The 27,778-nt window shown below is 38.4% G+C and overlaps 1 protein-coding gene across 13 annotated transcripts in view; it reads left to right on the forward strand.

Annotated features, from left to right (window-relative positions):
• Positions 1-27,778, forward strand: part of dph6 (diphthamine biosynthesis 6) — a 307,319-nt gene that overhangs the window by 7,457 nt on the left and 272,084 nt on the right. The window contains exons 1-3 of one of the 13 annotated variants that reach the window (XM_069916659.1): positions 24,107-24,151; positions 24,276-24,392; positions 24,484-24,549. The exons of 10 other annotated variants lie outside the window; for them this stretch is intronic. In XM_069916659.1, the coding sequence (XP_069772760.1) occupies positions 24,547-24,549 (3 nt within the window). In that variant the 5' untranslated portion in view covers positions 24,107-24,151; positions 24,276-24,392; positions 24,484-24,546. Of the gene's footprint in view, positions 1-24,106; positions 24,152-24,174; positions 24,393-24,451; positions 24,550-27,778 lie in introns of those variants that run through there. 2 more of the 13 variants (XM_069916658.1, XM_069916660.1) reach the window with 2 other exon arrangements.

Genomic DNA, 27,778 nt, shown 5'->3' on the forward strand with positions numbered 1-27,778 from the left:
CATTTTGCTTAGGAAAGCAAGCAATTGGTAGAAGGATTTGAGGGGAGATGAGAAAAACTCTCACCCAGGGAATGGATGCGGCCTAGAACTCATTCCATCAGAGGGTGATGGAGGCAGAAGCCTTCACCATATTTAAAATGTACTAGGATGTGCTTTTGAAGAGCCATGACTTGCAAGATTAGATTGGACAGTTCTTTTTTTTTGACTAACACAGACACAATGGGTTGAAAAGATTCAAGTGCTAAAAGTTTTCTGCAATTGTTTCAAATACTGCTCTGAAAACAGTTTGGGGCAAATCATAGCCTGCAGTGACACTATTGCACTCTGAACATGCATCTATAGATTCTTGTTAAATTATTTCAAATTTAGAGTTGGCAGCGCAGCAACTAGATCGCTATATTTGTATTGTAAATTAAATGGAAAAGGATGCAAAAATGCTGTAAATTTCAGCTATGGTGACAGTGAAGCCAAAGTGCATTGAGGTTATTTTCTAAGGCTGATTTCACAGCACTTGTGACATGCACTTTACACATAAGTTCCCCAATACTTTAAGATTGATCTGAATTAATCTAATGTTTTAGTGAAATTGACAAAACAATCCAAATTCGGACATTGATCATTTTGTGCTTGTTTGTCAAATTTTCTACCATAAAAGTAAATGGGATGTGCTTTGTGAATGACACATTCACAAATGTGGGCATCCCTGGTAAGGCAAACATTTATTAGCCATGCTCTGAAAATGTGTTGAGTTTTCCTCTTGAACTGCTGCAGTCCTTCTGGTCGTGTATTACTGGATACTGGATCAGGGGGGTCAGGACTTCAACAAGATCATGAGGAAGAGATGAAAATGTAGTTTCAGGACGGTGCTTGACTTGAATTGGAACTTGCAGGTGGATAAGAACACTTTTCCCTTGGGCACCTTATTCTTCCTGGTGGTAAAAGTTGAAGTTTGGGAGGGGTAGAGGGGTTTCCTGGGCAAATAATTGTGCTGCCCTTGTCATTACCAGACACTCAAAGTAAAGCACCGGTGAAGGGAAGAATGAATGTTTAGGTGGTTTGATTGTATGCTGATGTGCCATTTTGTTCAGGATGTGTCTAACTTCATAAGAATTGTTGGAGATGCATTGAAGCAGGGAAGTTGAGTGTATGCCATTGTACTTTGTGGAGGCTGAAAGGCTTTTGGAATGTCATTTGATGAATCACTAAAGTCTTCTTGAGTTTATCTTCAGTGTGCACCTTAGACTTGATGATAGGAGTTTTGGCAGTGAGAATACCATTGGATGCATTGGATTTATGGTGCAACTGAAACATCATTTATCGGCATATTCTTGATTGTTGTCCATGATTTGCTGCATGCAGGCATGGACTGATTTATATGTTGAGGAGTTGCCTAATTAGCACAAATGTCTCAATTTTTGACCGTGTGATGGAAGGAAGATTATTGATCAAATCAGCTGAAGACAGTTGGACCTTGGTTAGTGACCAAGGAACTCTGGAGCAATGTCCTGTGGTTGTGGTGATTAACTGTTACTAATATTTGTTCATGTGAATATGGCTCCAATTATGAGACTGTTTTTATGTTGATGGCCATTGACTTCAGTTTTTTGATGCTGCATTGGTGACATTCTATGCTGTTATTGTTACAAGATCAAACCAGCAACCACAAAGAAGGCATATCACACGGGTAAAAATGAGCAATTACTTAACAAAAATTTACCTTCAAACTTTAATTCAAAATCCTCCATTTTATAACCCACTGGTTACGATGCAAATTTCTATAACAGTGTAAAACTAATAAATTCCCCAGCCTAAATATAACATATGTAATTAAAGTCTAAGTTATATTTCCAACCAGCCCTCTGAAAAACTTAGACACAAAAGACACAAGACTCACAAAACTTCGATCTCAACCGAAGCAAAGATAATAAACAAAATTCAGTTTCTTTGGTAAACTGAAGCCAAAAGATATTTGAGAGAGAGAGAGAGAGAGAGAGAGAGCGCACAAAATTCAAAGTTGTCTTGTGTTGCTTGCAGAGAGAGAAACCAACTGGCTTGGTCCGGATCCTTCTGGCTGCCTTTGGAATGTTCATCCTTTTTGAAATCCCAACGTTCTAAACTGTCCTCCAGACCATGACTCATGATCTGGGCCGCCTTCCACTCCACAGCACCACCAGTGGTGGTTTATCGTCCAAATTCAGAAATTTTGAGATCATTTTTCTGCACATGCTCAGTCTGTCTCCCACTCTCTCAGCAGTCCACTTTCACCTTCGCTCTCTAAGGCAAACTGTCACTTTTTAACATAAAACCGCACAACACATAGACCAATACACAACACAGAACTCTCTAACACTTCCCATGCTAAAAATAATTTGGTCCACAAGAACAATTTTTTAATAATTAATGGAAGTATTACATAAATAAAATAAACCATTTTTTTTACAATAAGTATGTGATTAGATTCATATCTACCCAGATTAACATCTTGACAAACAATCTGCTATTACATTATCTGTCCCCTTTATGTGTGTAATAATTAAATCATACTCTTGTAATAGTAAGCTCCAATTCATAACCGTCTTCTTATTTTTCATTTTAGACAGAAAAATGAATGAATTATGATCAGTATATATTATTAATGGTTTTTTAGCAGTACAAATATACACATCAAAATGTTGCAACGCTAAAATAAGCGCTAATAACTCCTTCTCAATGGTTGAATAATTTCGATGATGGTCGTTTAAACTTTTTTGAGAAGTACAAAATAGGATGTTCTACTCTATCACCATCCTTCTTCTGCAACAGTACAGCACCAACTGCTTTGTCACTGGTGTCCATGGCTAAAATGAATGGCTTTTCAAAGTTAGGGGACAAAAGTACAGGCTGATGGCATAAGATGGCCTTTAACTTCAGAAACACTTCCTGGCTTGCATCTGACCAGATAAATTTTTCTTTCTTTCCAAGTAGTTTCGTTAATGGGAGTGCAATTTCTGCAAAGTTTTTACAAAATCTACGATAGTAGCCAATCATACCTAGAAATCTCCGAAGAGTTTTCTTATTATCGGGGATAGGAAACGCAGTGATAGCCAATACTTTCGCTCCAACCGGTGCCACCTGTTCCTGTCCTACCACATAACCCAGATAAATTACAGTAGCATGTCCAAACTCATTCTTGTGGAAATTCACTGTGAGGTGTGCTTCTACCAGTCTCTGAAATAACTGCTCTAATTCAAGCATGTGTTCTTCCCATGTATCCATACTAATTACTAAATGATCGATATAGGTTCCTGTGTGCTCTAAACCCTGAATTACTGCATTAATCATTCTCTGAAATGTGCCAGGTGCATTTTTCATCCCAAAAGGCAAAACATTATACTCATACAATCCCGAAGGTGTAACAAATGCAGAAATCTCCCTGCCTTTCTCTGTCAAAGGAACATACCAGTATCCTTTTAAGAGATCAATCGTTGTAAGAAACTTAGCCTTCCCCTCCTTATCTATACAATCATCTATTCTGGGAATAGGGAACAAATCAGTCTTTGTCACCATGTTTACCTTTCGATAATCTGTACAAAACCTAATTGATTCATCTGGCTTAGGCACCAGAACACAGGGTGAACTCCAATTTGAACTTGATTTTCAGATGATGTCATTTTTAAGCATATAATCCACCTTTTGATCCAACAATCTGCTCTTTTCCTGATTAACTCGGTAAGGATGCTGCTTAATAGGCTTAGCATCACTGACATCCACACCATGACAAGGCACAGTAGTTCTTCTTGGAACATCTGGGGAAATATCCTTAAATTTCATAAGTAATGTTTTCACTTCTTCCCTTTCTGATTTAGTCAAATGCATTAACTTGGTGTCTAAGTTTTGCAAAACTATAGAATTTTCCAGCCTGGTGCTTATCACTTTATGTGCTCCATGACCTTTCACAAAATTTATCTCCTCCATACTTTCCTCATAACTAGCACCTTGGTTGGAATCCTAGTCTCCTCCTCAGTCATTTTCTCAAAATAAGGTTTAAGAATGTTCACGTGTCAGACCTGTGTCTTTCTTTGATGATCAGGCGACCTGGTTAATTTTTGATTTCACCTTATATGGACCTGAAAACTGAGTTCTCAAAGGGTTTGACTGCATTGGAAACAAAACCAATACTTTATCACCAGGTTTAATGTCCCTAATTTTTGCTTTTTGATCATACCGAATTTTCATTTTTCCCTGAGCAGTCTTTAAATTTTTCCTTGCCATCTCGCAAGCCTGATGTAATCTGTTTTTAATTTGGAAACATAATCCAACAGATTTGATTGTATATCATTATGTATCCACTGTTCCTTCAACAATAGTAATGGACCCCTGACTTCATGACAAAACACCAACTCAAATAGACTAAAGCCAAGAGACTCCTGAGTTGCCTCTCTAACAGCAAACAATAACAAATGGATTCCTTCATCCCAATCCTTCTTATTTTCCTCGCAAAAGCCCTCATCATATTTTTCACAGTTAAATGCAACCTTTCCAAGGCCCCTTGACTTTCAGGATGATAGGCAGACGTCACAATTTGATGGGCTCCCAATTCATACACCACCTGTTGAAATATTCCAGACATAAAATTTCTCCCTTGGTCCAATTGAATTTCCCTTGGTAGGCCAAACAGTCTGGAAAAACTTTAGCATAGCCTTCACAATCATCTTTGCTTTAATGTTTCTCAGGGGAATAGCCTCTGGAAACCTTGAAGCTGTGCACATGAGTGTTAACAAATATTCATTTCTTGCTTTGGTTTTTGGCACTAGCCAAAACAATCCACTATCACTTTTGAGAAGGGATCCCCAAAAGCAGGGATGGATTGTAAAGGTGCCACTGGTGGTCCTTGATTAGGCTTGCTCACCAGTTGACAAGTGTAACAGGTTCTACAAAAGTTCACAACATCTTTTAATTTCGGCCAATAAAACTGCTTCCTTATCTTTTCTACTGTCTTCTTCACTCCAAGATGACCTCCTAAAGGTGTACTATGAGCCAACTTTAATATTTCATTTCTGTAAGTTTTGGGAATTACAATTTGCCTTACTACCACCCAGTTTTCACTGGCAGGTATCACTTGTGGTCTCCACTTTCTCATCAATATTCCATCTTGAACAAAGTAACCTCCTGGCACAGTTTCAATTTCCTGGTTAGACAGAATCTTATCTCTTATCCCAGCAAGATCAGGATCATGCTTTTGTCTAGTTAGTAATTCTTCTCTTGACAACAGCAAAGCTGAATCTTTAGGTTTGTCCTCAATGCTTGCCTCCACTACAGGATTATCACAGACTTTCTCTACTTCTACCTTTTTTCTAGACATGGCTCTAGTAATGGCAGACGCAGGGTAGATTTCCAAATCCTTTTCAGACTCATAAACTAATGGCTTACTTGTGAGTTTCACCGCAGGTATGACTTTACCCTCTGCTAAATCATTCCCTAACAAAAGAGAAACTCCATCCACTGGCAGACTTGACCAGGCCATTAACTAAGTCTGATTTCATCACTATTCTATGCAAAGGTATAGGCTCTGCTTCACCACCAATTCCTTTAATTAAATTCACATCTCCAGTATTGGTCTCCTCTCCAAAATTCAAAACGTTGCTTAATACAAGCGATTGGGCTGCTCCAGTATCCCGCAGGATTTTAACTGGCATTTGATTGGATCCTTCTTTAACCGAAGTGAAACCTTCAGTCATGAGTGATTTAAAAATATCCCAAACTTTCTCACTCTGAACACAGGCAGTTGGTACCAACCCTTTCTCTTTCTTTCTTTTCAGTACAGGACAATTTGCTATCATTTGCCCTGACTTTTTACAATAGTGGCAAATAACACTCAAAATTTTTTCCTTCACCCATTTCTCTTCCTGTCTTCCTTTAACCTCACTTCTAGATTTTCTTTCTACTCTACTTGGATTATCAGCAGTATTCCTTTGAAAGGTTTTCCCTGGTGTCCACTTAAGCTTGTGGGTTAAAGCATATTCCTCTGTGAATTTAGCCAAGTACACTTGAATATCGTCAGGAACACAATTTTTAATCTCCTCAATCAGAATGATTTCCCTCAATAAATCAAAGCTATTTTCTACTTTCATGCGGCACACCACCGATCAAAACACACAACCTTCCTATAAGCAAAATCCAGGTAAGATTGGGTTGCTGCTTTTTTTAAACTCCTGAAATTTTGTCTATAAGCCTCTGGAACTAGTTCATAAGATTGGAGTATAGCCTGCTTTACAAATTCATAATCAGCTGCTTGTTGTACAGTGAGACATGAGTACACCTGTTGGGCTTTCTCTTTAAGAACTCTTTGTAGCAGGATTAACCACTGGTCTGGTGGCCATTTTAAATTTACAGCTACTTTCTCAAAATGCTGAAAATACTGGTATATTTCAGCTTCCTCAAATAGAGGAACTAACCTCACTTCTCTACTGACCAGAAACCTCTCCTCCTGACCAGCACGTGGGTTTTGGGCTTCTCCCTCTCCTTGGTTATGGTCAGCTTTAATTTAGCTAGTTCTAGCTCATGTTTCCATTCGTTCTCTCTCTCCTCCATTTCTGCCTGCTTTACTGCTTCCCATTCGGCTTTCCTTTCTGGCTCTCTTTTTTCCTCTAACTTTAGTTTTCTCAAAGCCAACTTTACTTCCTCTGAGGTTTTCTCCTTTGGAAACTGTTCTAATGCAGCTTCTTCAAATATCCCCTTTCCTACATCGAGCTTAACAATCTTTCAGACAATTTCCTTTTTTTTCATCCCAGTTCTTACTGTAAGAAGTTTTAATTTGCCAACTATAACCATCAGTTCTGACTTTTTAGCCATTTTTAAATTACCCACTGAAGGGTTAGCTATGAACTGGTCAATATTCATTTTTCTGCTCTTTCTTTTCTTTCTTCTTTCTTTGGCTTGGCTTCGCGGACGAAGATTTATGGAGGGGGTAAATGTCCACGTCAGCTGCAGGCTCGTTTGTGGCTGACAAGTCCGATGCGGGACAGGCAGACACGGTTGCAGTGGTTGCAGGGGAAAATTGGTTGGGGTTGGGTGTTGGGTTTTTCCTCCTTTGCCTTTTGTCAGTGAGGTGGGCTCTTTCTTTCTTTTCAGTACAGGACAATTTGCTATCATGTGCCCTGACTTTTTGCAATAGTGGCAAATAACACTCAAAATTTTTTCCTTCACCCATTTCTCTTCCTGTCTTCCTTTAACCTCACTTCTAGATTTTCTTTCTACTCTACTTGGATTATCAGCAGTATTCCTTTGAAAGGTTTTCCCTGGTGTCCACTTAAGCTTGTGGGTTAAAGCATATTCCTCTGTGAATTTAGCCAAGTACGCTTGAATATCGTCAGGAACACAATTTTTAATCTCCTCAATCAGCTGGTGATTTATATACTCACCGTTTATTTTTAACTTCATGCTGGAGGTTGAGTCAAACTCAGACGACTGATAACTAAGCTCAAGTCAATCGTCCCTAAAGCTTTCAAATTGGTTTGATCCCGGACGATGCCCCCAAATTATGTTACAAGATCAAACCAGCAACCACAAAGAAGGCATATCAGGGGTAAAGATGAACAATTACTTTATTAACAAAAATTCACCTTCAATCTTTAATTCAAAATCTCCCCTTTTATAACAATGCCCACTGGTTACTTTGCAAATTTCTATAACAGTTATATTTCCAACCAGCCCACAGAAAAACTTAGATACAAAACAAACACAAAACACACAAGACTCACAAAACTTCGATCTCAACCAAAGCAAAGATCATAAACAAAATTCATTTTCTTTGATAAACTGAATCCAAAAGATCTTTGAGTGATAGAGAGAGAGAGAGAGAGAGAGAGAGAGAGAGAGAGAGAGAGAGAGAGAGAGAGAGAGAGAGAGAGAGAGAGAGAGAGAGCAAGCACAAAATTCAAAGTTGTCTTGTGTTGCTTGCAGAGAGAAGAACAACTGGCTTGGTCCGGATCCTTCTGGCTGCCTTTGGAATGTTCAACCTTTTTGAAATCCCAACATTTTAAACTGTCCCTAGACCATGACTCATGCTCTGGGCCTCCTTCCACTCCACAGCACCCCCAGTGGTGGTTTATCGACAAGTCCAGAAATTTTTAGATCATTTTTCTGCACATGCTCAGTCTGTCTCCCACTCTCTCAGCAGTCCACCTTCATCTTGGCTCTGTAAGACAAACTGTCTCTTTTTAACGTAAAACCACACAACACATAGGCCAATACACAACACAGAACTCTGTAACATTATTAAAAGAAGTCAGATTCCCTTCATTTCAAGAATCTGGAAACATCTACAGCCCAGTGTTTCTGATTAAAGAAAATTAGGTTTCTGGTGCAAGTAAATGAAACTTGATAGCATTGATGACACCACCTTTCATTGCTTTGATGATTATTGTGGGTCATCTGGGTTATAGTCAGCCAGATTGGAATTGTTATTGTGGTATACTGAAGGCAACTTTCCATTTGTGGGATAGATAGTGGTATTGTAACCATTACTGTACCCACCAATTGGAGGAACAATACCTAATATTCAGTCTGGGTACTCTCCATCCAGATAGCATTAGCATTGACTTCTCCAGTTTTTGAGTTTTCCACTGTACTTTGGTACGCATGATAAATCTGAATACCATTGGTAGTGAGATTGCTTAACTACATTTATTGCATTCTACTTCAGCCTGCAAGTGATCCAGTTGGTCTGATTTTTAAGGTTATCTGGTTCTATTCCGGCATGCATTCTTTATATAAGCAGGGTTAATCACTTGGCCTGAGGTTAATGGTAATGTGTAGGAAATGCTGGGCCATGAAGTCACCGATTTGTGATGGAATCCAATACTGATGCTGGAGGTGGCCACAATACGTCACTTTTCACTGATCATTTCGTGCACTTTTAGGAAAATTGTTCAGTTTTGATCTGCAAAAATCTGACATTATTTTCAAGCACCACGTCTCCATATTTTTTTCCCCTTAAAAGAATTGATCTTCCATGTGCAGTCAAATGTAATTGCTTTCAGGTGCATTGAAATTCCTTGAGGATAATTATTTTGTTCAAGATTTTAATTGACATCACCCTTCATTTTCTTTTGTCAGTGTCAAGAAAATGATTGTATTTAATTGGACTAAATTTTTAAGTAGTCAAAGTACAACATTGCAGGTAGCTTTAATCTTTAAAAGAACACGCGGGAGAATGCTACTTTGACATATTTATTACATATTATATAACAATTTGCTAATGAAATTGTATATTTTAGAGCGAGAACTTTTGACAAACAGGTTCTTAATTATAGATTTACATTTTTTATTGAAATAAAATGAGTTCCTAACAATTTTTACTGGAAGAGAGTTTGGATAAAATCGGCATTCTTTGTAACGTCACAGTCCTTTAAGAATAAACATATTTGGAGCATTGGTCTGCTTTGCAGACAAGTTCAGTTACAAAATTGTTTAATGTCATTGGGTTTTTTTTGAGAATTTCATTAAACACTTATTTTTCTTTTTTCTGCACCCATAAAAGTTTTTTTTTAAAACCATTGTATTTCATTGTTACATTCTGGTTAAGTTTTTAAAAAAAGCAGAACTGCTTCAGGCTTCTATTGACAATTTCTTTGTCACCATCAATCCAAAAGAGCCTAAATTTAAAAATTCTCATTCAATTTCCAGAATATGCTCAATGTGGGACTTGTCCCAGACCTCCTGAAACTCTGCCTCTTCCATCTCTTGTTTATTCCCCAGATGGCATTGTACAGAAGAACCCTTTCAGTTCTCCAGAACCAAAGTACTGGACAGTCCATTTAAAGCTTACTCTTTCCTTTCAAACAAAGCTTTCATGATCTCCCCATGAGTTGGTTACCTAACATCTTAATCTTGGTATCATTTTGAAGGTGATCAAATTCTTTCTTGTAGTTAAATCTTGAAAGCGTTTGCTCTAATTGATTTTTTTCTTCTATCTCATTTCAGTTGGGAGGCAGGGGCCTCTGCTTTTCATCTCACTAAAGCCAAGTCAAAATTGTAAAATTTACTGGGGTGACAGATTTACTCTCCTTTCATGGAAGTGGTGGCAGAAAGAAACACTTGTCCCTTAAATACATAATCCAATTTTTGACTTGTGTCTACATGTTTTCACCATGACTGGAAACTCATTTTGCCAGCATTGGCCTATTAGGAATTTTTTATTGCTCAGTGAGGCTGACTTAGCGTTGATTTTTAAAAAAAATCCCATCAGGAGACAAGATCATTTGTTCATTCATCTACTTAAAGGTCTGGCTTTGATCAGGAATTCATTAAATGAAGATTGTAGGCTTCAACCTATTATGGTTTTTATACTGCTGCTACGATAATTTCCTGTCGACAATTTTCACACATCTTCCAGAGTGGTTGTTCACACAGGAAGGACGTTTACACTAAATACCTAAGTTGCGGCAATTTTGTAACCTGGATGTGGGTCGATGTCGACTGTGATGTAGGTCCTGCATGCAATGTACAAAATCGATGTCGTCCTATTCACTGTTGCAGACCTGGAAAATTCACCAACAAAAATTCACTGACAGAAATGTTGCTTATGCTAGTTCTCCCTGCTTCCCCCCCCACCCCCTCCCCCCCCACCCATGCATATGGGGGAGTTTGCCTCTCCCTTTCCCCTCCTTGTGGAGATACATGGCTGGATGCCAGTTTTGGGCTGATTTCGTGCTGTGGTCCTGGTCCTTAATGACCTGGCCCTGCTCTCTAAAGGTGGCAGCTGCTGCCCCGCTCTCTGCAGGTGGCTCCTGGTCATTGACAGATGCTTCTCTCAAATAATCACTACCACTGGATCCCCGCAACAATAATTTTGAACAGGCTCTTTTTTTCCCCTGTTGTTGTGGAGGACATTTAACAAGCTTTTGGTCTCTGCAGTTCCACAAGAGGATGATGGCATCCACATTACCCACAATGCCTAGTTCTCCAGAAATTGCTCCATCTACCTCACTTTAAAAAAAACCACAAACTGCACCATGGTTACCAGAAAGTCTCCAATGACTGTCATTGTAATTCCATAATATCTTTTTTTTTAAAACTTTATTTAAGATTTTATAACATGAATAACATACAGGATTACATTAAAAAAAATTAAAAATAAAATAATAAAATTACAATACAGTATCAGTAATCTAAATAAACTATACCCTCCCCAATAATTATTACACATTAATAACCGAACTCAAATTAGTCCAACCCCCCCTTTCCCCCCCAAAATAAAGAGTGAAGAATTAATAAAGTTAATAATATATGTGAAAAAAAACCCACTTACAAAAAAAAACAAAAACATAACCGATTAAAATACTAACAAAAAGAAAAGTAATTAATACTAAAATATCAGACTTAAAAAACATATTTAAATCAAACTTAAATGCATATATTTAACAAACAGAGTTAAGATGAAACATACATTTAACTCAAACTTAATATAAAAAATTAGTAAAGTTAGTAACATTATCTATCAAAAATTCTTAAACAATAATCAATTCTTAAAAAAAATTGTAGCATGAAAAAAAAGATGAAAAAAAACTTTCTCTATAGAGATAAACCTTCACCAAATATCAACTAACTTCACATCTATCATCATATTAGTCACATAAACCACCATCTTAAAACAAAATTCAAACCTCATTAAGCATTGTACAATTCAATTTTAGTACTCTTCCACCATTTTTCCCTTTCACTCTTGAATAGTTATCCAATAGTAATTCCATTATATCTAATTGAACTTACAATAGCATACAACAAATAAAATAAATATATCATTATAATTTACCAAAAGCCCTTGAATTTTATTGTTCCCCAACTGTTTTTAAAAGTTTTAATATATCGCGATAAGCAACAAAATCCCTTGTTCATCAGGGAGCGGTTTCCTGGGTGGAGGGAGTTTCTGCAGTGCAGGGAGTTCAGGCAGTGCTGCAAGCCTGCAATGATCCCGCTCCCCCTGTTCTCTCCCTCCTTCCCCCACCAGTCACCGCAAGAGAGAGCTCTCTCTGGACCACAAATGATGCTATAACCTTGACCCTCGACTTTATCCTGACTCACCTAGAGAATAAAGTGATATACCAGGCTGTTGTTCGTTGACTTGAGCCCAGAGGCTGGTGGATAAGCTGTCTTTGCTGGGACTCATCATCCCTCTCTGTAACTGAATCCTGGAGCTCTTGACTGAAAGACCACAGTCAGTCCAGGTTGACAGCAAAATCTCAACCTATAACTCAAGCCTGTCGCATCTCAAGGCTATGTGCTTAGTCCGCTACTGTTCATGACTGCACTGCCAGATTCAATTCAAACAGAATTAAGTTTGCAGATGATACAAGAGTCATTGGCCTCATCAGCCACAATGATGGGTTGGCTTACAGAGAAAGGTTAGGAGGTCCGTGAAATGGTGCAAGAACAACCTGAGTCTCAGTGTGGACAAGACAAAGGAGATGATTGTGGTCTTCAGGACAATGAAGATTGACCAATCTTCATTACTCATCAATGGTTCCATCATGGAGAGAGTGGAGAGCAATTTCCATGGTGTGCATATAAAGGATGACCTATCCTGGACCGACAACATGTCATTAGTCAGGAAGGCACAGCAGCGGCTACACTTCCTAAGTGGATTGAGGGGGCCAAGGCTTCTGGCCCACATCTTGACAGCATAATACAGGAACACAATTGAGATTGTCCTGACTGCATTCTTGCGTGGTACAGGTACAAAGTATTGGACCAGAAGTTTATATAGAGGATATCAAAACAGCCAAGAAGATCTCTGGGGTCTCCCTTTCCTCAATTAATGACATATGTCTCAAAGAAGACTATTTCCATTGAGCACACAGTGTCTTTGACCCAATACCATCAAGAAGGAAGGACAGGAGCAGCAAAATCAGGACTGCCTGGCTAAGAATGAGCTTTTACGCACAAGCTGTGAGATTAATGAGCAGTATCCTATAACCAAGTAATTCATCCTAATATATTTATATATATCTTTATTTTAAATTCTGTTTACTTATACAAATTATTATGTGCTGCATATTGTGTGTATGTACTATGGTCCATAGAAACACTGTTTCATCTGGTTGTATGTGTACAGTCAGATGATAATAAACTTGTACCTAATGTAAACAATTGCATTTATATAGCATCTTTCTCACCCACTTTGAACTAAATCAGAGCAATCTCTTGCTATTATTAAGAATGTGTACTCAGCTCCCTACTGTACTCCCTCTATACCCATGACTACATAACTAAATATATTTCACTGCACAGGAAAAGGAGGCAACAAATTGAAAGACTCACTGCATCTCAGATATACTGTTTTCTCCTTCATCCCATTGGGTAGAAAGCTCAAGAATGTGAAGGCACACAATAACAGGCCTAAAGACAGTTTCTTCCCCACAGCCATCAGGCTCCTGAATGAACATCACAACAGTATTATAATGTGGATCTTGCTTTGTGCTAATTGATGTTCCTTTTCATTTTAATCCTAAACTCAGTAAAAAATGTGCTCTTTATACAGTTGTATGAACCCTTCTCACTGTTCTAGGTATTTACGAATAAGCTGAAAGTTAATTTAAAACATTTCAGTCTAAGAACTGCTTTTGAGGTGATGGAGAGAGCTTGCTGGCTTATTGATTTGAATAGTTGGATGATATACACAACCATTTTGAGCTGCATAGCAACCTATTCTCTACCTTAAATAAGTGCATGAGATTGGAATACTGGGCACCATGATAGAACACTGATTGTTTCCACCATGAACATGTCACTGTAATGAATGCAATTTCTTTTTCAATCTTTTTTTATTGGTATTTATAATAAATACTGTACAATGAAGAAAATGGAATGAAGCTGAAAATATGTATATATATATCTCAAGATAAAAATTCAAACAGTGTAAACTCGGTTCCACCCTCCACTGCACTGGGTGAAGACAGAAAGTACATCAAAAATATTATATATTTTAAAAAAACACCTAAATTAATCTTTTAAAAAAAATCTAACCAAAAATAAATCTGAGCAGCTTATCCAGAGGATTACATATATTTTATTGCTTTTGATTCATACCGGGAATCAAAAAACAAAAGTAAGATGCCTGAGTGTAAAGGTGGAAATTTTCTGTCCTTATGTCGGGAGACTTACCTCCATGAATGCGCCCTGGCCAGCTCCAAGGCGCCAACTGCAATCCCTCTCGGGAAGAGTCAGCGGCGGAGCGCTGCACTCCGCTGCTTAACATGAATGTAATGCCGCTATAAGCAGCTGGCTAGGGGTCGTCAGCCTGCAAACCATCTCACTCACCCCTCTCCCTCCATGACCCCCTCAAGGCAGGGATGGTCAGCGGGGGCCGTTAGGGCGGCAGGGGCTGTCAGGGTGTGGACATGGCAAGCTCAGGCCTCCAGCACCTCACCGGGCCACTTCAGCACAATGGACTCAATATGTGGCAGAACAATGGCCGTCTACTCTACCCATAATCCACCATGCAGCTGGAACCATTCTGGGAAATGTAGAGTTGTGTGGGAGATTATGGTAATGAAGTCACCCATTGCTCGTCATGTATGTATGGCATCATGAGACCAGTAGCCATGCCTCCAGGCTGAATGGGGACATTTGAGCAGGCTTTTATGGACCTGGATGAAAAGGTAAGAAATATCTTTTCATTTGACTTTTTAGACAGACTCCATGTGGAGGCTGACTATGAAAAGGCTTTGTATCTCATCTGGAAGAGTGAATACATCTAATAGCATTAAAACATTTACATTAAATGAAATAAGACATAAAAGGTTGGCATGTGTCTTCAAATTTCACCGATAAATACATATCTAATTTTTTCTGATCTTAAATAGGTCATAATATGAGAGAACATTGTTGGAGGTCTAAAGTCCTTCCATTTGAATAAGATGGCTTTTCTAGCCAACAATGTAGAGAAGGCCACAACGTGTTGTGCAGGTACAGTTATTGCCAAAATGTTTGGCCTGGAAGTCAGCCTGAAGAAAACTGAGGTCCTCCATCAGCCAGCTCCCCACCATGACTACCAGCCCCCCAACATCTCCATCGGGCACACAGAACTCAAAACGGTCAACCAGTTTACCTATCTCGGCTGCACCATTTCATCGGATGCAAGGATCGACAACGATATAGACAACAGACTCGCCAAGGCAAATAGCGCCTTTGGAAGACTACACAAAAGAGTCTGGAAAAACAACCAACTGAAAAACCTCACAAAGATTAGCGTATACAGAGCCGTTGTCATACCCACACTCCTGTTCGACTCTGAATCATGGGTCCTCTACTGGCATCACCTACGGCTCCTAGAACGCTTCCACCAGCGTTGTCTCCGCTCCATCTTCAACATTCATTGGAGCGACTTCATCTCCAACATCGAAGTACTCGAGATGGCAGAGGCCGACAGCATCGAATCCACGCTGCTGAAGATCCAACTGCGCTGTGTAGGTCCCGTCTCCAGAATGGAGGACCATCGCCTTCCCAAGATTGTGTTATATGGCGAGCTCTCCACTGGCCACCGAGACAGAGGTGCACCAAAGAAGAGGTACAAGGACTGCCTAAAGAAATCTTTTGGTGCCTGCCACATTGACCACCGCCAGTGGGCTGATATCACCTCAAACCATGCATCTTGGCGCCTCTCAGTTCGGCGGGCAGCAACCTCCTTTGAAGAAGACCGCAGAGCCCACCTCACTGACAAAAGGCAAAGGAGGAAAAACCCAACACCCAACCCCAAGCAACCAATTTTCCCTTGCAACCGCTGCAACCGTGTCTGCCTGTCCCGCATCGGACTTGTCAGCCACAAACGAGCCTGCAGCTGACATGGACATTACCCCTCCATAAATCCTCGTCCGCGAAGCCAAGCCAAAGAAAGAAAAAGAAGGATAGGGTTATAGCTTCAATTCTGAAATACAGTTGAAAATATATTAGAAAAAAATTTTCCAATAGATTTTGAATGATGGATAAGACCAAAACATATGTGTCAAATGTAGCAATATCTATTTAGATTTTATTACTGGGCTGTTAATATTCGTTATCTAACTTTTTGGATTTTTTATTCTAAAAAGAATTGGATTGACCATTATGGGCAAATATAGAATTGAAATCTATACAGCAGTATTCAGTGGCCTCTTTATTTACATTTAGCTTTTCCAAGATCAATAAGGATATATCTAATGCAATACAATACTCAAACATATATTGCAAATCTGGTTCCAGTGTAGGATTTTTTTTAATTAAAAACTTTGTTTTATCTAGTGCTATCTCTCATAATAATTTTTTGATCATCAATAATTGATCGATCTTTATATTGGAAAATAAAGGTATTACTTCTTTTGCAAATTTATTTAAGGAAGGTTGTTTAATGTCTTTTGAACAGCTTGCAAGTAAATATAACTTACCAATTATCATTTTTTTAGATATTTACAGATTAGTAATTTCTTAAATACTACATTACTGGACTTTCCATTTGTATATCCACCTGATCCACCTGATCTAGTTAATAATATTTTTAATTCAATCCTTTAATTGAAAGGATTAATTGGAATTATATATGATCGATTATTGAATTAAGTCCAGTAATTCATGTTAAGATTAAAGAGGCTTGGGAATTGGTACTTGCAAGATCCTTATTGGAAGATCAATGGGACAAGATTCTTAAACTGGTGAATGCATCTTCAATATGTGCCCAACATTCATTAATCCATTTCGAAGTGGTGCATCGTTTTCACATGTCCAAAGATAATATGGGTTGTATCTTTTTCTAATATTAACTCTACTTGTGACAGATGCAAATATGATATGAAAACAATTTCATCATGTGTATAAAATGCTACATACCTTGCATTCTGTAAGCATTGTGTCTTTTTCCTCCTATGTATGTTTGCCTCTAATACTTAGAGAAGTACATCGCAAATGATCATTTACAAGAAAGTTCCATTACAAATGTTACTGTTATCTTAAGCAATTCATCATATTAAAAGCATTTTAGAAATGCAAACTGTTTTTCTTCTTTTGCATGTAATTGTTTGATGGATTAGTCTTTTAAATTAATTTTAATTCAAAATTAAATTAGGTTTATTCTTTTTAAATGCCTCATTTTGTGCAACAATTTTCAGGAACAGAATAGATAAAGAATCCGTTCTGAAACAGAACACCAAAAATAGATAAAACTTGCATCTATTCTGTGTTTGTGTTATTGTTGAAGGAGCTTGATTTTCTCACAAATTCAGAATACCTTAAACAAAGTTTGAAAACAGTTAAGTGCAAGGAAGAGGGGGTCAGGAAGCTCCAGTGTGATTTGGATAAATTGAGGGACTGGGCAGATACATGGCAAATGCACTACAATGTGGATAAATGTGTGGTTATCCACTTTGGTAATACAAACCGGAGGGCAGATTACTATTTGAATGGCAATAGATTAAGAGATGGGGAAGTGCAGAGAGACCTAGGGGTACTTGTACATCAGTCTCTGAAGGCAAGCATGCAGGTACAGCAGGCAGTTAAAAAGGCAAATGGTATGTTGGCCTTCATATCAAGAGGGTTTGAGTATAGGAACAAGGATACCTTACTGCAGCTGTACAGGGCCTTGGTGAGACCCCACCTGGAGTATTGTGTGCAGTTTTGGTCACTTTATCTAAGGAAGGATGTTCTTGCAATGGAGGGAGTGCAGAGGCGATTCACCAGGCTGATACCAGGAATGGCAGGAATGACTTATGAGGAAAGATTGCACAAATTGGGATTGTACTCCCTGGAGTTTAGAAGATTGAGAGGGGATCTCATAGAGACATATAAAATTCTGGCAGGACTGGACAGAATGGATGCAGATGGGATGTTTCCAATGATGGGAAAATCCAGAACCCGGGGCCATGGATTGAGGATAATAGGCAAACCATTTAGGACCGAGATGAGGAGGAATTTCTTTACCCAGAGGGTGGTGAATCTGTGGAATTCATTGCCACAGAGGGCAGTAGAGGCAGGTTCATTAAATATATTTAAGAGGGAATTAGATATATTTCTTCACTATAAGGGTATTAAAGGTTACGGAGAGAAGGCGGGGACGGGGTACTGAACTTTAAGATCAGCCATGATCTCGTTGAATGGCAGAGCAGGCTCGAAGGGTCGAATGACCTACTCCTGCTCCTATCTTCTATGTTTCTATGGGTTTATAAATGTGGCTATTTCAGAAATCTGATACCAAGGCTCAGCTGAGGAAATTGAGAATATGGTAGAGAATAGACTTGAGAATATTTATTCACTCTGTAGTATAGGGTTAATGGTGTGGCAGTTCGCCCACTCAACAGGCAAACCAGCTCACGGAGCTGATCTGACTGTAAGAGCTCCGGGTGCAGCAAATCCACAGCCTTGCGGCTGATGTCATAAAGGTCCCAGGAGTCGCAAGCATCATCTGGCTCCGAGGGATTTAAATGCGCGAGAGAGTTGGTTCAACTCACTTTCGACTCGTGGTTCTTTCGCTCTCTGTGTGCCTAGTGCGACTACAATGGAATTTAAGCATGGAATTATTTCACAGATGCTGTGTGAAATTATAATAATTTAAAATTTGTTTGATTATTTGGCATATTATAATTACACCATTACAGTACATGGTGAATAGCATAAAAAAAAATCAAAAGGAAAATGCACACATCTGTTTTTAAAAATATACAGAAGAATCAATCTGTACAAGATTTTGTTATCCTTGTATCCATTTAAAATACTAGTCATCTAGCATTTGGCACCTGCAGATATTTTGGGATCTTCTCTCCGCTTTTTGTTGGTTATCATTGTCTTCTCATCTGGTTTGCAAAAATAATAAAATTACTGATTTCACAGTAGGTGCAATACAAATATTTATGTGAAAAATGCGCTGCTTGATGATATTTCACTCATGGCCATGCCTGTGGATATTGAAGGATTATGGTGTTATGAGTTTGTTGCATTATGCAGCAGAAGTAGCCTTTTTCTTAAAGCATGGTCTGCTATTATGCTTACCGTGCTGTGACTTAAAATTGAGCAAACAATTAATCATAAAAATATTTAAAATTCTTTATTAAATTGTAGAAGTAGAAGAATTATTAATGTGTTCAGGTTTTCCGTATCATTTCAACCAACTGGGAAAAGGTTAATTAGTGTTGTAAATTTTCATCTATTCAGGCCAGGAAATAGCTTGATCCTTTAATTTTTTAATTAATCATTTATCAGACAGTTATGCATCTAGTTAGTAACAAATGCTATAGAAGTTCTGTTTTACAACCAGAAAGCTTTATTAAAACTTGATCTGCATACACTGTACTTTTCCCTGACATGGTGCACTGAATACTTTTCTCCCTGCACTGAAGATCCAGTTATTCTCTTTCATACGTGCAGTGACACTTATCCATTTCTGTTTGATATATTATCAAAAGTGTGCTTTAATTCTCCTTGGAAACTGGCAGTGAATGTTGGCATTTGATGCAGATGATCCCTCTGACACCTTGTTCAAATGTGTATTACAGTATTTGGAGAATGGGTATCAGCGAGTCTTATAAACACTGAGGTAATCACAGCTGAGACTTGATGTGTTTGTCTAATGACAGTGCCTAAATGCACAGAAGTGGACACATTTGCAAAAGGGTTTCAGATGGATTAACGATCAGATTCCAGGTGAAAATTGTGTTTATCTCTATCACCAATGGGCGAGGATCCAGGGTGATATTTTAATCTCTTGCATAATCAAAGTTGACCCTTGCTGTTTGTAATTCTTGTGAAAACCAGGCTGAGATTTGCAAACTCCGAACAAATAAATCCTCAACACAGCAGAAACGAAATCTATTTCTCCTTTTTATAAACCACTGTGATGTTTTGTTGCAGTTTAATCATGGGAGAAAAAAATTACTACTCCCTATCCTATATATTCAAACCCTTAGCTATTATTGGGAAAAGTTTCAAAAATCATTATAAAAGCAAAAGTGTTGAAGCATTTTTGTCTCTGAAATGTGCCATGTGACTTTGAGTGAAGAATCACTGCTAGTTTTAAGACTTATTTGTTTGTGTTAATTATCTTTGGTTTCCTAAAACTTGTCACAAACTAGTTAAAGAATGAATTGAAGTTTTCACGAATGAAAGCATGGCAAAATAGGTAGCATATTGCATCAATATAGAATCTAAAGTAATTTCAATTGGACTATACCTTGAAAATAATGTAAAATGACAAATACCATTGAACTATATTTGAAGGCACAGTTAATATGTAGCAACATGGAGTAATTCTTGTTTTCAAAGAGATTGTATGATGTGTGGGTGAAAATTCACCCATTTTGATTTATACCCTCCTTTTCCAACACCCGCTGCTTTCAAACAATTTATTATTATCTGTGATGTCATTGGGCTACTGAAGTGCCAATAATAAAGAATTTTTAAAAACCCCACACCAGTAAGCAAAATGCTTAAATTTCTGAACATCATAAGTTCTAAATAAAGATTGGAATGTTCACAGATTATTATGATAGCAATTGTATTGTAAATCACCTATTCGTTAAAAAGTACTTGAGCTTTGAGTATGTGATTAAATTTAAGATTTTCAGTGTTTTTTCTTGGTTTATGAATAGCATAATTGTATTTTTCAACTGGTTTTCTTTGACTATGATGGAAAATTTTACAAACAATGAAGCCTACAAAGGTTAGTCTTTAACATTGCAAAATCTTGGACCCTTTTTTGTCTCTGTATGATAAAAATATGGAACTAGGAAATGCATTTAGTATAATGTTTGAATGAAAACTAAGAATGCAGAATTAGTGTTGGCATACTTGCCGCAAACAGAATTCTATCAGGCTTTAATTGCAAGATGAATTGCATTTTGGAAGGTGTTGCAATTTTACAAATTTTTTTGTGTGGAAATTTTCATTCTCATTGAGGCAGTTAGTTACTGGTGTAGTAAAACCATCAACTTTATAGATATGCATTTTAGCAACAAATTGTTACAAGTTGGTGTAGGTCAAACTGCTCTGCCCAAATGTGCCTAAATCAGTGTGAAAGTTTTTATGTTTTTGGTGCAACTTACACTGGGATCTTTGGAACGGACTGAATTCAATGTTCACAGAATGGGAAATGATGACTTGATGGAAGTGCAGTATTCTTTGAGGCAGGATAGCGTCACTCCGTCGAGAACATCTATAAGAGGCGGTGTCATAATAAAGCAGCCTCTATCCTCAAAGACCCCCACCACACAGGCCACACCCTCTTCACTCTGCTACCATCAGGAAAAAGGTATAGGAGCCTAAAGACGAGCACTGAATGGCATAAGGACAGCTTCTTTCCCGCTGCCATCAGATTTCTGATTAATCAATGAACTAAAGCCATGGCCTTACTATTTTGTTTTTTTTTAATTTATTGTTTTAAAAATGGTTTTATATGAATGTTTTCACTACAATGGTGCTGCAAATCACTGAATTTCATGACTTTAAATTCTGATTCTGATTTGGAATTCATGCCTTCAGAGGGCATGAAAGTAGAAGGGGAGTCATTAGCCCCTTTTATATTTGCATCCCACTAAATTGGCCGCTAAGTGTCCCAAGATAGGAATGGCATTTTTGCTGTTCACACTTGACCACTCTTAACTGGGATACTGCATACATTCGCACTTGCAAGGAGCCATCCACTGGAGTTAGGACTGTTCTACTTTCTACTGGTGACATCATGACACATCGAGCGATGGAGGATATGCACTAAATTCTGATCTATGATCTTATATTTGATCAAAATTATAACATCATGAAGCTTTATATACAGCACAGTATGAGCCCTTCAGCCCCTGTTGTTGTGCTGACCTATATCAGCCTTTATAAGGGATCATGGGAAAGTGTTAGCAATATAGAGCAACAGCGGACAATTTTTAAATAGCATGGGGGGGAAACGTGATGGCGGACCTGCCCTCTCAGAATTCCGTGCAGCAGAGAAAGGGCTGCATGCTGGAGCACTCATGGAGGGGTTTCTGTGTTGCATGGGATTCTGGGAAGTCATGTCTTCCATTGCTTTTTTCCATGGTTTTTATAATTTGGGCGCTATAGCAATACTGACTTTCCCACACTGTTTAAAAATTGTCCTTTATTGCTATTTATTGCTATTATTTCCTCTCTCTCTTCTGCTCTGACTTTCCCATGGCAAAGTGTATATCATCTTTTTATTCTTTTCTTCCTTTACATTCCTGCATTCACACAAAAACTTGGGTCTTTTCTATCCCAGAATGCATTTGCCCGTTCTACACTTGCCTGATTGCAATGCTGGTGTCTGTAGATGCCGGGGATTGTACTAAGGGTCAAGGCAGTCTAGCCCTGGCATGAGATGATGTCATCTCACTCGGCATTGAGAAGATTTTCCTTTCACTCGAGTCCCTTTTTAGGCCAATTGGCCAATAATTCCTGGGACCACTTGCAAGTGTGAAAGGGGCTATAGTTAACAAAAGATGGGAAAATTTAGATAACTAGTGTACTGGTGGAAGTCTTGTTCATCCTATCTGCTCTACCTGGAGGACTGGTAAGTAGGATGAGAAAAAAGAACAAAAGCTGGGACTGAAATATAAAGCTGCAGTTTCAAGAAATCTGAAATAAATAAAGTACTGGAGCAATAACCGCATCCTCCAATAGAAAATTTATAAACTGAACAACCCAAAATGGGAAAACGGAATGAATTCTTGGAAGAAATGAGATAGTGGGGGTGGGGGGGGGGGGGATTCACCTTTTGCTATAGAATGTCTAAGAAACATTTGGACAGACATTTCAATAGGCAAGGCATGGAAGGATACGGTCCAAATGTTGGAAACAGGAATAGTGATGGTGAGTGAAAGGTTGGCATTGCAAGAGCTGAAGGCCTTGTTTCCATGCTCTATCACTCAATAATATTGAAGATGCAGAATCCAGCATGTACAAGTCAATCTTCTACAAATGAAGGACAAGGTAATCTATTGTTTTTGTGACCTACCTTCAACTTCATCATTATGATATGAAATCTTTCATGCCCTTCTAAGAGGACAGATAGGGTCACAAACTTATAAAACAGATTCATATTGTGTAGCTCTTTGACAATCTAGTGCTAGGGTTTCACCCTAGATTACGACTTTAGGCCGCTGGAATGACACTTAACCCCACAACCCACTCAAGTCAAGGAATGAAATTTGAACTCTAACTTTGAGGTAGAGATGAGATTGGAACCAACAATGGATTTTAAACTTGTGGCGTTTAACGATATGAGTTGAAGCTTAATCAAAAAGTAATACCACGACACATCTCTATAAAGTGAAGGGAGGAAATTTTAGGGGAGACATCAGGGTAATTTTTTTTTTACATAGAGTTGTGGGTGCCTGGAATGCATTGTCAGGGGTGGTGGTGCAGGCTGGAACAATAAGGGCTTTTAAGTGACTCTTAGACAAGCACATAGTTGGAAGAAAAATAGAGGATTACGAGGTAGGAAGAGTTTAGTTTTTTATAGTAGGAATATATAGGTCAGTGAGGGCTGAAGGGCCTGTACTGTGCTGTAATGATCTATGTTCAGTCTGATAGTGTATAAAGTCTGATCAGCAATTTACTACTGGATTCAGAGAAGACTGTTGCTTTGCTTTGTCTCCCATGTTGAAAAAAAATTTGAAAAATCATGAAATGACAACAGGAAAGATTAAAAAAAAATAGTAAGGTAGTATTAGCAATGGAAATTATATTTTACTTTTATGGAAACAATTGAAATGGCACTGCTGAACCTTCCATCAGATTACATTTAATCAAATAGTTTATTTTCCTTTCATGAGAACCATCCAATATTGTATGTTCAGAAAATTCTTGCAAAATGAAGCAAGCTTTTCTTTTGCGAGCTTTAATTGCACTGATACATATAATCGGAGACAAACAGGAGGCAGGCTGGCTGCGGATGGTGTGAGAAAGCCTTGAGGCTTTACTCATCAGTTTGAACTTGCTGATTGCCAGGTTTTCCTAATTTTGCATTTCCAGGGCACTGCTGCCATGACCTTGTCTGCAATATATGAGAGCCTGGGTCCATGAGAATCTCACGTGGCCAGGGAATGGTTAGACACGCATTGTTTACCAGACTCCAAGTGAACTGTGCACTAGCAGCCAGTTTGATAAACACACATTTCCTGCCTTTATTAAGGAGATCACAGAACGTGAAGTATGAGTTTCCAGTTTTACTTATTCCTTTCAGCCCTTTTCCTGTTTAAAGCAACTTACTAATGGGTGCTGAATGGTTCCTATTTGGATTTTAGTTACGAGTCATTGACCACTTGTTCTTGTAGATGCCTGGCAGATCTTTAGAAAAAGGAGGAAAAAGAATTTGAAAGTTGAAAACAGACTTGACTGCCAGTTAAGTACAGGACAACATTTTAGCGGAAGTTGATGTGGAAGCATTTTGGGTAATCTTGTCAATAATATTTCATGAAAGAAATGCTGTTTTTTCACAATGCTAAAGTGAACAATCTAATTTAGTTGTTTCATTCTTATAAGTGGAGGTTTGGGAATCTTAATTTAAACACTGATTAAGTAATCAGAAGATGGATTTCCCACCTGATGGTAAGTCTATTTGCCTTTGTGCGTTACCTGGTGGTCAAACGAATTTGCCTGGTGTTTACTCCTGGTAGACTGACATCAATCTCTTCCATTGCTGTCAGTCTACATATAATAAGATAATCAAGTGTTAGGAAATCTGGGAAACTGGAGGTTTTTATCACTGCCAAATGGCTGAAGTGCTGTTTAAAATAAAGCAGTCTCTTTCCATTTCAACAAAGCTGGAATCCTGTTCTCACTGAGCCAGATCTCCAGCTGTGTGCTGAAACAAAATTTGGGAGGGAAAGAGGGAAGCTGGAGTTAACAGTATATTTTTAGTTCATCCAGCTGGCCTGCCTTTGGATGCAGTCTGTACTTTCTGGCCATGCTTGGCAGCATCCATATTGCTTCAGAGAAATTTAAAATCTGGTAAAGGGAGTTAAAGTTGATGATGAAACTCTGGGTGCAGTTCTACAAAGATGGGGATATCTTTAATGGTAATTACAATAATTACTCATTGAAAGAATCTAAAGATTTGTATTGTAAACAGATGAAACACAATGGTTTGTTCCAGTATAAATCATTTTAGCAAGTGTGTGGTCAATCCACTGAAATGGTTTTTCCATTGCAAAATCATCTTTAATTAAAATCAATAGAGAAGTAAAATGCTACTTTCCAGAATGGTCTTGTTGCGTTTGTGTTAGTGGGTATAATTTTAATGTGCCAGAACTTTCACTCAGACCACCCAAGTTGTAAGACTAGTAGGCAGTTGTTATTTTCTACTTCAGACCTGCTTTAACTACCCATCAGAAGAATTTCTTGTTAATACATTCACTAGTGATGATAGCCAACTGACTTGTGTTAAGTTTTTAACAAGAATTTCTCACCCAATGCTGCTTTTTTAAGATAATTTGAAGTCATGAAAAGCAGAAAAGCTATTGGACTAAAAAAGACAGACTATGCAGAATCAAATACAAGAGTTGAGAGAATTGGGTCTACAGAACAGACTAAAGCATGTGGACTTATTATAGATTTGTCACAATCTGTTTGTGCAGAACAATAGAGAATAGTGGCATCTCATTTAATACATGTAACATGCCTTGATTTTGCTCTAGTTGCTGGTTTCTTAATGTCCTGTGAATAATGAGCAATGTTCATCCTTGAGTTGCACTCTGATCTGTTTTCCGCTGCTCATATAGCTCTGATCAAGATCTGATGAAATATTTCCCAGCCTGTAGGCTGGAAAGGGCAGTAATGGCCAAACAATTTGCTCGCTTCTTCGCAATGGGGTAATGGCTGCTGTGTGCACCACTTGATGATCCCTCAATGACCCTGTCAATTTCCTTTCCCAATAAGGTTTTTGAGTGTCTTCAAGAGAATTCTGTGCTGCCCTAGTCTTATTGATGCACATGGCAGGTAATATGACGAACCTTGTGTTGATGACTCCCAACGTTAAAAGTTATTTAAAGATAATTTATCCTGAAATTAGTTAACTTTTCCACATTCTTTAAAACATGGTTAAAATGGAAGCCCATAGTGTTTCTGTGAGGGAAGATAGTTTCTTTATTCTTAAACTTTAAAGTTAAGCTATCATTTCAGGAGTTTCATGTAAGAAGTTGGTACAGTGTATTGGCAGTTTTCAGTTTGAAGAATTAATAAATGCTGAACTAAGTAATTATTTAACTATTTGCCAGAGAATTGCCAATGACAAACTTCATGGTAATGACCCACGTTAACTCCAGCCTGCAGTCACCCTCAATCTACTCCACTTCACCTGCTGCTGCAACAAGTTCATGAAAGATGCCATCTCTCTGGTCTTACACTTAGCCCTGGAGTATCTAGACAAAAACACACATGTCTGACAACTGTTCATTGATAACATCTTCAGCACAATTCTGGCGTAGACTCAACTCCAAACTCTGAGCAAGGCTTCAGCATCCCCGCTGCAACTAGATCCATGGTTTCTAGTCCCTCAGGCTGCAGTCATTGAGCACTGGTGACAGTATCTCCTCCAAGATCATCCTGAAAACTTGGGACAACAATGTCGTGTTCTCAGTCCCCTACTATGTTCCCTGCACACCCATGTTTGGATGGCCAAACACTGCTCCAATTCCACCTATAAATTTGTGGATGACACTACCATCGATGCAGCATCTCTAGCAGTGATGAATTGATAGAGGGACAAGTAACTTGGTGTCAGGGCACAACCTTTCAGTGTTATCAAGACTAAAGAGCTACTCATATATCTCCAGAAGAGGGTGGTATTCACTTCCCAGTTTGACACAATGTTGCTGAGCTTTAGGATCCAAGGAGTAAACATCTCCATGACCTGCACAGATCCACCCACGTCAATGCAACAGCAAAGAAAGCTCATCAGCCCCTCTATTTCCTCAAAAGCGTGAGGAAATTTGAAATGTCACCTGAGTCCCTGAACAATTCCTACAGATGCACCATTGAAAATACCGTGTCAGAATGCATAATATGAGAAGTGATACAACTGAGCCTGCAAGGTAGTGCAGAGGGTTGCAAACCATAATGCAAACTGCTCCCCTTCCCTCCATCGACTCCATCTATCCTCCTTCAGCCTTGGAAAAGCAGCCATCATTAAATGACACCATAGACATACTCGCTTCATTCACCCCTGTTTCTTTTGGGAATAAGTCTCACGAGTGTGATTTCACGCACCACAAGATTCAATTACAGTTTCTTCCCCATCATTATTAAACTCTTGAATGAACTTCACACCAATAAAATTACATTGTCATTGCTCTGTACCATCTGATCTCTCTCCCTGTAACTCTGCACTTCTGTACTGTGACTTACTTTGTGGACTATGTGAGGGATGTCTACCTGGGTTGTTGGCTAAACAAACATTTTCATTTCACCTTGGTGCGTGTGACAATAAACATGAACAAACAATTGGTTTAACAAATCTTTGATTTCTTTAAGTGTTATTTCTTAACTAAATAAACTTACCATAGCTTTATTTGGGTAGGTTTTTTTTTCCATTCTGTTTCAGGCATCTCAACTGATATATAAGTGGACAAATGTGTGCCTACACAGCTTTAGTTGGAGTGAAGGATAAACCGTAGAATATGGAACAAACTACACTTGAACAGGCCCTTTAGCCCACATGTGTGCCGAAAATGATGCCAAAATCAAATTAAAAGTCTGCTGCTTGCATCTGATGGATATCCCTCCATTCTCTCATATCCATGTCTTCCTCAAATCCAGTGTATATCTAAGATATGTAATT

Source organism: Narcine bancroftii, chromosome 2 (assembly GCF_036971445.1).
Source record: "Narcine bancroftii isolate sNarBan1 chromosome 2, sNarBan1.hap1, whole genome shotgun sequence".
Taxonomy (NCBI): Eukaryota; Metazoa; Chordata; class Chondrichthyes; order Torpediniformes; family Narcinidae; genus Narcine; species Narcine bancroftii.